This window comes from Lolium perenne, chromosome 3 (genome assembly GCF_019359855.2).
Source record: "Lolium perenne isolate Kyuss_39 chromosome 3, Kyuss_2.0, whole genome shotgun sequence".
Lineage (NCBI taxonomy): Eukaryota > Viridiplantae > Streptophyta > Magnoliopsida > Poales > Poaceae > Lolium > Lolium perenne.
In genome coordinates, this window is record NC_067246.2 from 125,137,594 (window position 1) to 125,150,603 (window position 13,010).

Consider the following 13,010-nt stretch of genomic DNA (forward strand, 5'->3'; position numbering starts at 1 on the left):
AGGATAACAAAGCAGATACTACCTCGGAAAACTTCAAACACAGGGCGAGTAAGACCTTAGCACTTTATTTTCAAACACTTGGAATTTGTATTTCATTTTAAAAAAATGAATAAAAATTCAAGAGATAGCCAATGATGTAAACTACAATGGTGTAAAATCTCAATACAAACTACTTTATATCCTAAGCTATACAAAAATGACAAATTATAACAAATTTTATACTGAATTGTACACATTTTAAGATTACTAATTTGGTCAGATTTTTCAATTTCGTGTAGCGTAGAATACAAATCACTTTGCATTCAGATTTTACACCATTGTAGCATACATCATTGGCTGCCTCTAGGATTTTGTTTCAGATTTTTTTAAAACTTTAAAATACTAATTTTGTGTCTTTGAAAATAAAGAGCTACATCTACCCCGGCCTCCAAAACGCCACACTCTATCTACAAAGAGATGTTTGAGATTTATATAAATTTGGATGTATCTAGCGAATAGTGTCTTTGCCACATGAACACCGGTGCTCCTGATTTTTAAAAATTATATTTTTGAGATACCAAAAATATTAAAATTAAATACACACAACAATATCAACATTCCGAAGGTATAGTAGGAATTTTGGAGAAAAATATGTTAGATTTTAAGCTATACAAAAAAGTCAAATTTCTGAAAAATATCTACCCCATACAGTCACAAATCTGTTTTTTTCCTGCAGCTCAAAATACAATGCAATTTCTACTAAAACTTCGCACGAGTATTCATCATATGTTTATGTATTTATGGAATAAATGTGACGATTTTTTGAAATGCAAACGTATAATTTTTAAATATTTTGAAAACTGGGAGCACTTGTGCTCACGTGCACCAAATTTGCTTCCTGTATCTAGACGTTATTTAGTGTCTGGATATATTTAGATTTAGACAATCCAATAGACTGAGAGAGTATATTTTTGCTCTCTCTTTTTCGAAGCTTAAGGCAGATGTCAGGTTAGTATAGTTTTTCAGTTACTCCCAATGAGTAAATTAAATAAAAGCCACAACACTTTTTTTTGGATCGGAGGGAGTACTATCATGAACGTTCCGATATTCCCGATTGCTGTAGAGCTTGTTCGACCAAGCACTGGAAAAGGTTCCAATCAGATGAGATGGTGCCTGCTGCAACAGAACAGAGAAGTGGACATTCATCTGCTGATTTGAATTATGATGGAAACGCCGCAACAACCGACCGAGTCCACGTCGCTGCGATGCCATGCATTACGCATTACGCGTGTACTTCCATGTGGTTTGCCTCTTATGTTCAACAGCGACATGGTTATCAAGCATAGTCAAATAGATGTTTCAAGAACTAATTATCATACTACGCAGAATCACGAATCATCTTGTGACAACTTCTGCTTGTACAGCAGCAGAGCGCCAGAGATCATCTTCCAATGCAGTAACCCATAGCGAAAGTGAAGCAAGTCAATAACTGAAACGGATAACATTCCAACAAGATCATCCAAGAAGAGTTAGACACCCATTGTCAAATAAAGAACTGCAACATAGATCACTAGCCCCAGACATCACCTTCCAAGGCAGTAAACCGTAGTAACAGTGAAGCAAGCCAGCATACCATAACTGACATAAATAACATCCCAGAAGAATAAAAGTATCCATGTCAAATAAGGAACTGTAACACAATAAATACTCATACGAATATACAATGTGCCGAGGGGATATAGAACCTAAGCATGGCAAATTCTGTCTATGTTTCATTTACTAAAGTACAACAACAAATCAGGCAACAAGATGATTACGACAACAAAAATCAATTTGCATACATGGGATTAGTTAGTTCCCCGCAACACCCTCAGCTCCAGCTGGTCCTTTGCCCATCCAGTACTTGTAAGCATAGAGGGATGACACGACTAGGACACCGAGCACGATGAAGGCGATCGTCGGGCCGATTTTAGCAGGGCTCTTCTTCTGCTTGCTTTGTGCCAACAGTGCTCTAGGCTTGATCTTCGCCATGGTTCACTTCTGAGAATGCCAAGGAAAAGACAGGAATCAGCATAAGGAAGTTATATACAACAGCGTTACTGCGATTTTGTCAAAGGAACCTTCAGCTGCAATTAACTGATTAACTTCATTACAAGCGTATGGATAGCTGTAAGATCAATCAGGAATAATGCAGACATCAGGTTGAAAAAAATACAAGTTACATGGTACTGTGGCATATTTGCAACTTCCATGTGCCAAAACAATGTACTCCCTCTGGCCCAAATAATTGACGCAGACGTGCCGGACTCTTATCATTAGTTCTTGATTAGCTGTGTCAATTAATTTGGGCCGGAGGGAGTACTATTAATTTATTTTTTGGTGTTTCCAGTCTATCCAGCAAATGGTTAAAGCAGATCCACAGGTCAAGCAAGCAAAATTCATTGTGTACAAGCAAAATTCACGGTGTACGGTTAAACAAGCAAAAAATCATAATTCATGGCAGTAGATCCACTGGTTATATGGATCACTAGGGGGGTGGAATTCTTGAAATGTGCAGTATCAATAGAAAGCTTGTACATACACCCAATGCCAGAACATAAATGACATGATAAACTACAGGAAATGGTGTGCTCAGATCGGTCAATTCCAGGTGACATGTGCGGCTGGAAAACATGGTTATTCAGAGTCATGGAAGTTCCTTCATTATTCCATACCCAAATCAGAATGGAAGCCATGGGTACGTTTTGCAATTGCGGGACAGAGCTCCTAAAATACCGGCGCAAATTGAGGGGCTGATCTATCCTTGTCTGCAGCTTCGATGACGCAGGCGACTGCAACCTAGACGGAAAAGAGTGATCTACCGCGGACAGACTGATCCGGAACCGGAAACAGTTCGAGATCCGCAATTGCAGAACTGAAATTGTTCCGTAGCTAGTTGCGAGAACGAATCAGCGGCCGGGTTAACGCGCGACATACAAGAATGGGAGTGGGGGATCGGAAATCACCTTGATCTGCAGCTGAATTCCGGTCGGGGGAGGTCTTCAGATCCCGGTGGGAGACGAGAGAGGAGTCCAGGCGAAGATGACGAGGATGCAACATGCAAGCCTGTGCTGCGTCGTCTTTTGAAGGCGAGAAGGAAGAATCTTGGAAGGGGAAAGAGGAGAGAGCGTGGCTGTGGCGCGCGGAGAGTTTCCGCGACGGGGTCAAGGGCAATTCGGGAAGGGAGGCAGAAAACTCGAAGAAGACTAGTTTACGGTCAACTGTCCCAACGGTTGGTTCAGACGGCTCTCGTCTCCTCGGACAACACATATCGGTGGTGTTTTTGCATGGTGGCCATCAGAGTTTCACCTTACACCTGAAATCACACCATTACATACATAGCCATGAAGTAAGTTCGACCGCATCAAGTTCCTGGTAGATTCGGTTTTGATCCAGTCACATCACTCATCAGGGTACGATTCGATTACGGTGTAATTCGTTCGAGTCGGATCAGAGATGGGAGGCAGTCGAATTATTTATGTGATGCCACTTAATTCAAACATCCTAACTCGTGATTGCTTTTCGTGTTAGTTGACGGAGATCCGAAGGTGCGGAAGCCCCCATGGGTGTGGTATCTTCATCGCTGTTCTCAGTTCAGTTCTTCAACTCTCCTGTAATTTCAGTGTTAAGAGTATATATAGTTCTTCTGTCGTCATGGCCGTATGATGCAACTCTTCTGCTTGTCCATTACAAATTTCTCAAATTCAATTATTCGGCAACTAACTGACATGATCTATAACTTCTCCATATAGCAGTCAGAGAGGCAAGATCGGCTCAGCGCGCTCCCCGATGATGTTCTACTGTGTATCTTGGGAAGAGTTGGAGACCTACGTACCGCTGTGAGGACAAGCGTGCTGTCAACACGGTGGAGGAGGCTGCCTTGGTTGCTGCCTGAGCTCGATATTGATGCCGAGTATTTCATGTTTCATCCACAATCAAAGATTAACGAGGAAGCTAATGGCACCCGCGACGCGATGCGCACCGTAACCGCAGCAACCAGGAGTTTACTTGCTAAACCTCGGAGAGAATACACTGTCACAAGGCTGCGGCTTACGCTCTACCTGATCAACAGTCTCTGGTACGATATCGGTCAGCTAGTATGGGACGCAATTGAGTGTGGTTCGTTGAAAGATTTGGAACTTGCCATTATTGATGACACATATCGTCCCAAGTATTCTCCCGCGGATAAGCTAAGACGTTCCCAAGATATGGGGCGGTTTTTCCGTGCCTGCCCTAGGGTCCTCCATTGCATCACAAGACTCACTTTGTGCAGCCTGAGTTTCGACGAATTGGACATGCATCATATACTGTTTGACTGCTGCAAGCAGCTGAAGCATCTATCACTCATCTTTTGCGATGCTGGCGCCGGTCCGTGGAAGATAGATGCACCAAACTCCAAACTCCGTGTTCTGGACCTCAACACGTGTTACTTTGACAGAATTGATCTGATATCCCTTCCAAAACTGGAGACGCTCTGTTGGGATTTCTGTGTATCACGACATGCCCCCCTGTCTTTTGGTTTTGTCCCATCCCTTGAGGAATTGGACCTCGCACACTTCTTGTACCCTGATCAGGATTTACTTAAATTGAGTGAGCTTCTACACGGAGCCGAGGGCATACATACTCTCACATTGGATTTCCTTAGGATGACCGTAAGTACTCGCTCAGTTTTGTTTTCTCTAGTCATGTTATCAAAGTTATCTAAGTTATATCATGGGCATGCTTCTATATGACAGAGAACAAAGATCTGCAAATTGAATTAATTAAATTCTTGTCCAAAAACTATCGTGAAAATACAACTTTAATAGTAGTGGTTTTCAGAAAAACTGCTCAGAGAATGGTAGGGACATGAAACTGCATTTAAAGAAAGGCACATTGTATTGGATGATATGCTATCATGATTGTGAATTCTTCCTATGGATCTCTGACATCTTTTCCTGAATACATAGTTTGCATGGTTTGCATCAATTGTATGATTTTCTTATTTTTTTTTGTCTCGTGACCAGCTTTGGCTGCAGCCTGAAATCAAACAACTCGCGTCTGCATTCAGCAAGCTAAGGAAGTTGTCCATAGTAGGTGTCTTTGTTGAATTTGACCTCATGTGGACAACAGCCTTTCTTGAGGCCGCTCCAAATGTTGAAATATTGAATATTCAGGTGAGTATTGTTTCGATCTCATAAAAAAAAATAGTGCGAGTGTGTCTTGACATTTCTGAATAACATTGCATAAGCCTTTCGTCCTTATACAATTCATAAAAAATCTTCATCACTTTGATATTTTTCCGTTCCAAGATGATGTTATTGTGAACTCTTTCGTATGTTGTGCAATTTATATTATGTAATTTAGGAACATGTTACGTTTTCTTTAGTTTTTTACATTTACATTAGAGGAGTGATGCTGAATCTGAAGAGCACAATTTTTTTTAATATGGTTCTCATCCAAATACAGGTAACAGAACCATGTGAGATGGAACACCTGCACGTCCCCTTGAGCGCCCATAACAGAACCAACCCTCAATGGGACCTAGGCCTTGAGTTCCGCAGCTCCAAGAACTTGGCATTGAGAGAGCTACATATCGCCTGCTTTAGGCCGCTAGAGCAGCAACTAACATTTATCAGAATGATCCTGGAGCGAGCTCCCAATCTGCAGTCGGTAGTTTTGACAGAAGATCGCGAGAAATGCGAGAAATGTGATGCAATGGCCCTCAGTGGGCCTCCTAGTGCGTTGGCTCGGCCTGCATTTCCAAAGAACAAGGAGGAGCAAGACATGGTGGTCAGCCGAGTCACAGATGGCACATTCTTCTCAGGCCAGATATTTTTTATGATTGAAAAGCTGTACTAGTGTAGGTAAGGTGGTCAGGATATCCTCTATGTAATCCACTAGACCATAAAATACCAACTTTATTGATATATATGAGTTCCATGAGAATCAAAGTTTTGAAATCCATATATACATAAATTTTTTTTTCTAAATGGGAGCTTAAAGCCCCAGCCTCTGCATCTAGAAGATGCACACGGCCATTTTATTATGGCATAGTTTAAAGTATCAAATCATCCAGCAAAAAGATATTACACCCCGCTCACGGGTCAATCAAAGTGGCTGTAAAAATCAGCCACAGAAAGAAAGATGAAACCAAATAAAGTCTAAGTGCCATCTCCAATGCGTCTAGATTGCAAACAGCCACCCTGGCTGAAAATAGCCCGAACGACCGCCATCAAACGATTGCATCCGGTATCCAAAGGTTCCCGCTGTTCCACAGGGAGGAGGTATGACCATAGGTGAATCAACGAAGCCGCCCTGTGAATAACCTGTAAGAAATTTGGATTAGCACACCTATTAAAAACGACCTCATTCCGACAATTCCAAATTGTCCAAACTAAAGCACAAACCCCAATGCGGATTCGTTCCTTTGTTTTTTTATCAATCCCATTTAACCAATTACCAAACAAATTAGTTATGTTCATGGGTGGAGGTATACTAAAAGTAAAATGCACTACTCTCCAAACTAAACGAGAAAAATGGCAAGAAATGAAAAGATGATCTATTGTTTCTCTTTGACCACAAAAGACACAATCACTACATCCATTTCATTTTCATTTTGCCAGGTTATCTTTTGTTAAGATCACCTTGTTGTAAAGGAACCACATAAAGATCCTAATCTTGAGTGGTACCTTTATCTTCCACAAGTATTTTTTCAAAAAAACCGTATGACCATTCAAATAATCGGCATACAAAGATTTAACTGAGAAAATACCGGTGGAGGAGAGCTTCCATGCAAAACTATCTGGTTCATTTGATAAGTGGACAGCCATCAACCTGCGCACTAAAGAGATCCAAGCATCCCATCTATCTCCAGTTAACATCCTATTAAATCTTATATTTAGTGGTACATTACCAAGGACGTCGGCTACTAATACATTTTTAGTTGTGGCCGCATTATAGAGATTAGCATATTGGATGTTAAGGGGCGTGTCACCTAACCAGGTGTCTTCCCAAAATCTGGTTTTCATACCGTCTCCTACTGTAAAAGAACCTCGCTTAAAGAAATCGTCTTTAGCCTTCATAATCCCTTTCCAAAAGGGAGAATCTGTAGGCTTAGACTGAACTTGAGACAAAGATTTGCACCCAAGATATTTGTTTGTCAACAACTCTTGCCAAACACCTTCCTCTGTCAGCATTTTAAATAGCCATTTGCTAAGTAAACATCTATTCTTAATATCTAGCACCTCAATGCCAAGACCCCCCTGGTCTTTAGGTCTACAAACAATGTTCCATTTGGTTAATCTATATTTCTTCTTCTGGCCATCACTCTGCCAGAAAAATCTAGACCTATAGAAATCAAGTCTTTTCCTTACCCCCTTAGGTATTTCAAAGAATGAGAGAAGAAACATTGGTAGACTAGACAAGACCGAGTTTATTAGAACGAGCCTATCCCCATAAGATAGCAGTTTGCCCACCCATGCAGCAAGCTTTCGCTCAAAACGATCTTCTATCGGCTTCCATTCCTTATTTCTAAGTTTCCGAAAGTGAATAGGAATTCCGAGATATTTGAAAGGAAGTGAGCCAATCTCACATCCAAAAATACTCCTATAATCGTCTTCTTCATCCTTGGCCTTGCCAAAACAAAAAAGTTCACTCTTATGAAAGTTAATTTTCAAACCAGATAGTTGCTCAAAAAGAGAAAGAATTAATTTCATGTTTACAGCTTTTGCCAAATCATGCTCCATGAACAAAATGGTATCATCTGCATACTGTAGAATTGATATACCCCCATCCACCAAATGAGGAACTAAACTACCAACTTGTCCATCCTCTTTTGCTCTTGCAATAAGGATAGCAAGCATGTCTGCGACGATATTAAAAAGAATAGGTGAAAGTGGGTCTCCTTGTCTAAGACCCTTTAGTGTTTGGAAATAATGTCCAATATCATCATTGACTTTAATTCCGACACTACCACCCTGAATGAAGCGTGCTATCCAATTACACCACTCAGGTGGGAACCCTTTCATTCTAAGAGCTTGTTGTAAAAAGGACCATTTCACCTTATCGTAAGCCTTTTCAAAATCTATTTTGAAGAGAACCCCATCCAACTTCTTCCTATGAAGCTCATGAATGGTCTCGTGTAAAACAACAACCCCTTCTAGGATGTTTCTACCAGGGATAAAGGCAGATTGAGTTGGACGAACAACCTTATGTGCAATGACTGTTGCACGATTGGTACCAACCTTTGTGAAAATTTTAAAGCTAACATTGAGTAGACAAATTGGGCGATATTGTTCTATTCTGCTCGCATCCTCTTTCTTAGGCAAGAGAGTGACGAGGCCGAAATTAAGCTTATATAATGGTATATCACCCTCTTGTAACTGGGCAAACATAGCCATCACATCAGATTTAATGACCGGCCAGAACCTCTGATAAAACTCAGCAGGAAACCCATCTGGACCTGGAGCTTTATTATGTTCCATACTAGAGATAGCCTCAAACACCTCCTGTTCTGTAAAAGGAGATGTGAGGATGGTTTTCTCCATTTTAGAAAGTTGAGCAATATCATGAGTGACTTCTTCTCTCATGGTGAAGAAATTCATTTCAGGAGCTCCAAAAAGCTTCTTATAATACTCAGTTATGAATACCTTCAGATTTTGTTGACCCACAATGGTCCCCTCATCTTGCTCAAGTTGGAAAATTCTTTTTTTCCTATGCTTACCATTCGCAATAAGGTGAAAATATTTGGTATTATTACCACCTTCTTGTATGTGCTTAACTTTTGCGCGTTGAGCCCATTTGGTCCCTTCATCACGCCGAAGCTTAGCAATGGCAATGTCGGCCTCCCTTTTCTGAGCCCTCTCGGCTGCATTTAGGGGAATAGTTTCAGCTTTTAAATCAAGCTCATCTATAAGAAGAGAGAGCCTTTCTTTCTCTTTCCTATAAACACCACTAAGGTTCTTAGCCCAACCACGTAAAAACTGTCTAAGATGTCTAACCTTGTGTTGCCATTTTTCGATAGGTGATGAGCCTGAAAGGACCGAACTCCATTCATGAAGCACCATTTCATAAAAACCATCTTGCCGCATCCAAGATAACTCAAATGAAAAGGTGTTTTTGTTGCCCATATGAGCCGCCTCACCAGAATCGATAAAGAGGGGAGTATGATCCGAGCCAGTACGTGTGAGTGCCCGTACTGTGACCAAAGGGAACTTCTGTTCCCACTCCACATTAGTTAGAACTCGGTCTAACTTCTCATAGGTGGGTATTTCCCGCCTGCTTGCCCAAGAAAAACAAGAAAACAATAACAATAACGGCATGTAGATACACAATACTTTTGTTCTAGGAATATATGTAAATGTTTCTCATATAATTTACAGGCCATGCATAAATAAGACAATAATAGTTCAGATGCAATGAAGTGTCTTGTATTGGAATTCTTGCATAGATATAAAAAAAACTGAAATTGAGAGACAACTCAGCTAGGTTTGTTTCCATCTCATCTAAACAATCACAAATTCCTTAGCCATCGGTCATTTTTAGTTTATATGAGGTAGTCATTCAACTCTACATTATTTGCTTCAACCTAGAACTGTATGTAAAGTTATTGGTACACCAATAATCATGCACGAAAATAACAAGTTACATCAACAAGGATTGCCTGCAGAAGTGATCCCAACTGTTGGCACGCAAAACTGCCGCGCAACACTAGGATAACCGTCGTACTTTCGTGACGACGAACGGATGATTTCTGAGCAAATCAACAAAGATACCTCAATTTCGGAGAGGAAAGACGAGGAAAGACGACCGCTTTTCAGCGCAAAGCGGTAAAGATTGAACCAAACCCTAGGGATGCTAGGGCATGGCGGAGAAGACGTTATAGAAAAACAGTATATAAAAAGAAAAGGTAAATTGTATTGATAGATCGATTGGTTCCCTTTTCCTCAGTCGGCCAAAGCCTTTATATAAGGCGCGGGACTTCGCGTTACAGGGCTGGCCGGACTTGACGTGCAAAACTCAAAAGCTAAAACCGACCTTGACATTTTCCTTGGATGGTTACGATACGTAAGTTCAGGTCCTACCAAATATAGTTACAAATCTGTACGTGACAAGGTCCAAAGTACAGCCATATATACCTTCACGTATAAATACTATTTAGCCCACAAGAAGGCAAATCAACTTACCATGTGCATGCAATTATCGGTGATGCATCTTCCTTGCAAAAATCTTCTAGCTGTGCATCTAAAGCCATGTAGGACTTATCCTTGGTACGTACCATCCTTGAAGATTATTGCATATCTCTGAAATCTTTCGAGGACTTGTCCTCAGTAAGTGCAGATAACGCATAACTCGATATGTCTTGTCCTGGTAATAACCTTTAGATCTGTCTGTGTAGCATCTGTAATGAACTAATCAAACCTGCATTTTGAACTAAACAAGTCCAAATATATATGGGTCAATCAATAACCTAATCACCTTAATTTGGCCGATCATACAAACCAGTTAGCCAAATTACGCCATCAACACATGCCCTCCTATTTTTGGTACGATTGAATTGACCAAAAACACATCTGCAATACTTTAGGATGATGACAATAACTTCACCGGCCATAAAATTTCTTTGGGCGATGTTCAAAGAACACATCGGCCAAATTTTTGGTCACAGTGATGTGTAAATAACTCATCCATCATATTTCCTTAGGGCGATATTTCAAATAAGATATCGTCCATAATATCATCAAACATACATCCACATGCTAGGATAATACTGTTATCACCAGAATTTGGCCGAGTCAGAGGTGGGCCGCGATCAAGATGGACTTAAAGAAATATACATGGAAGAATTACGTGAATCGGCCTGTTATGCTGAGTTTGGGCTAGTTTGCCCTTGTATCTGTAATATATTCGGATATGTGTCGATTAGTTAGAGTTTTGCCCGTGCACGGTTAGGTGCACGTCTAAAGGTAGAAAGTCCCTTGGACTATAAATATGTATCTAGGGTTTATGGAATAAACAACAACACACGTTCAACCAAACAAATCAATCTCGGCGCATCGCCAACTCCTTCGTCTCGAGGGTTTCTACCGGTAAGCGACATGCTGCCTAGATCGCATCGATCTAGGCAACACAAGCTCCACGTTGTTCATGCGTTGCTCGTACTGAAGCCTTGTTGATGGCGAGCAACGTAGTTATCATAGATGTGTTAGGGTTAGCATAGTTCTTCGCGTAACATGCTATCGTAGTGCAACCCTTGCATGTCTAGCCGCCCTCACACCTATCTTAGGTGTGGGGGCGGCACCCCGCTTGATCATTATTTAGTAGATCTGATCCGTTACGATTGCTCCTTGTTCTACAAGGGTTAGTTTAATATCTGCAATAGTTAGGCCTTACAAAGGGGGGGAGGATCCAGCGGCACGTAGGGTGTCGTTCGCTAGTCCTAAACAGGATGTTCCGGGGATCAACTTCGTGTTGGTTTTTAGGCCTTGTTTAGGATCGGCTTACGATCACCGTGCGTGGCCGCGAGGCCCAACCTGGAGTAGGATGATCCGATTATGCGGTGAAAACCCTAAATCGTCGTAGATCTCATTAGCTTTATCTTGATCAAGCAGGACCACCATATATTCGTGCACCCCGTACGAATCATGGGTGGATCGGCTCCTTGAGCCGATTCACAGGATAACCTGAGAGCCGATCGAGGCTCGTATTTAATGTTTACGTGTATGCCATGCAGGAAACTAAGCGAGGCATCTCCATCACCTTCCTGACCAGGTATAGGTCAGGTGGCACGCCCTTGCACTCAGCATCGGACGTGTGACCAGAAGGCTTTGCGGGCCGTCGCTCGGAGGGACCTCAGCCAGCCGTAGCTCTAGGTTGTTCCCGGCTCTACCGTGTTGATCGTCGCTGCCCGCCGGTGGGTTTTGACAGTCAACACATTCTGGCACGCCCGGTGGGACCAGCTTCTACATCAACCACATCGCCATCTACATCTGAGATGGCGGACGGCCACCTTGATCACCTACGAGGAGCTGCCCGACGAGCTCAAGAAGAGGTATGACGAGATCAAAGTCATCCTCGAAGCCGACCTCATCGGCTCATATCACAGAACCCGTTCACATGGCGTCAGGTGTAAGGGGTTCTCACCGGAAGGCGCACTCGATGGAGTGGACCTATCTGTCCCGTCGGAGGAACGCACCAGGGCCGTGCGCCAGGAGATTAATGGCATGGTGACTCACTCGTTGCGTCTCCATTCTGAGAGCCTGGTGAATACTCTGGAGCATGTCGCCGTTCGGATGATCAAGGAGGTCATGAAGAATCAGCACTCTCTATTAGAACCAGCTCTCGGGAACTACCGAGGAAAAGTGCCACTTCAGTCCCGTCTACCGTCGTCATTCACATCGGCGGCACCAGAAGTGCCTAATTCACCGTCGTGCGCCGTTGGCAGGGTTAACGACACTTACCCTGAGAAGTGCCAACCAGGATACTCGTTCAACATCAACATGATAGAACTGGGGCACCCCCCTGATGAGGATGGAGGCGAGGGCAACGGCTCTCATAGCGAAGATAAGGAAGAAGCTGCTCCACGCGATCGGCTCCGACACTGCCGAAAGATCCTGGTGATGATCAAGATGGAAGCCGATTCTAGCGATCGGCCTGTATCATCCGTACCACCTGCTCTCCCGGTATATGGCGTCGACCTCACAGGGGACGGAAAGCTAGGGTATGGGTTTACATCGGCTGACGAGCTGGAGGAAGTCGACATTGGTCCTGGGGATAAGCCGCGACCGACTTTTATCAGCAAGAAGCTAGATCCACGGCTCAGGGGACAGATGATAGCTCTGTTAAAAGAATACCCAGATTGCTTTGCATGGGATTACACGGAGATGCCTGGTTTGGACAGGAGCATCATTGAGCATCGGCTCCCCCTTAAGAAAGGATTTCGGCCGTTCCAACAACGAGCACGTCAGATGAGGGCCGAAATTCTGGAAGAAGTCAAGAAAGAGATCGAGAAA

General features: G+C 42.6%; 1 protein-coding gene across 1 annotated transcript; it reads left to right on the forward strand.

Moving 5' to 3' along the window:
• Positions 1-3,301: 3,301 nt before the first annotated feature.
• LOC127342300 (uncharacterized) lies at positions 3,302-5,960 on the forward strand. Its single transcript, XM_051368232.1, has 3 exons — positions 3,302-4,670; positions 5,025-5,174; positions 5,467-5,960. Exons 1-3 carry the CDS (start codon positions 3,939-3,941, stop codon positions 5,857-5,859), a joined length of 1,275 nt encoding a protein of 424 aa, XP_051224192.1. The 5' UTR covers positions 3,302-3,938; the 3' UTR covers positions 5,860-5,960.
• The last annotated feature ends 7,050 nt before the right edge of the window (positions 5,961-13,010 follow it).

Coding starts and splice junctions, on each gene's coding strand:
- LOC127342300 (XM_051368232.1), top strand. CDS start 3,939: ATGTTTCATCCACAATCAAAGATTAACGAGGAAGCTAATGGCACCCGC. Junction 4,671..5,024: donor TGGATTTCCTTAGGATGACC/GTAAGTACTCGC, acceptor TCTCGTGACCAG/CTTTGGCTGCAGCCTGAAAT. Junction 5,175..5,466: donor TTGAAATATTGAATATTCAG/GTGAGTATTGTT, acceptor ATCCAAATACAG/GTAACAGAACCATGTGAGAT.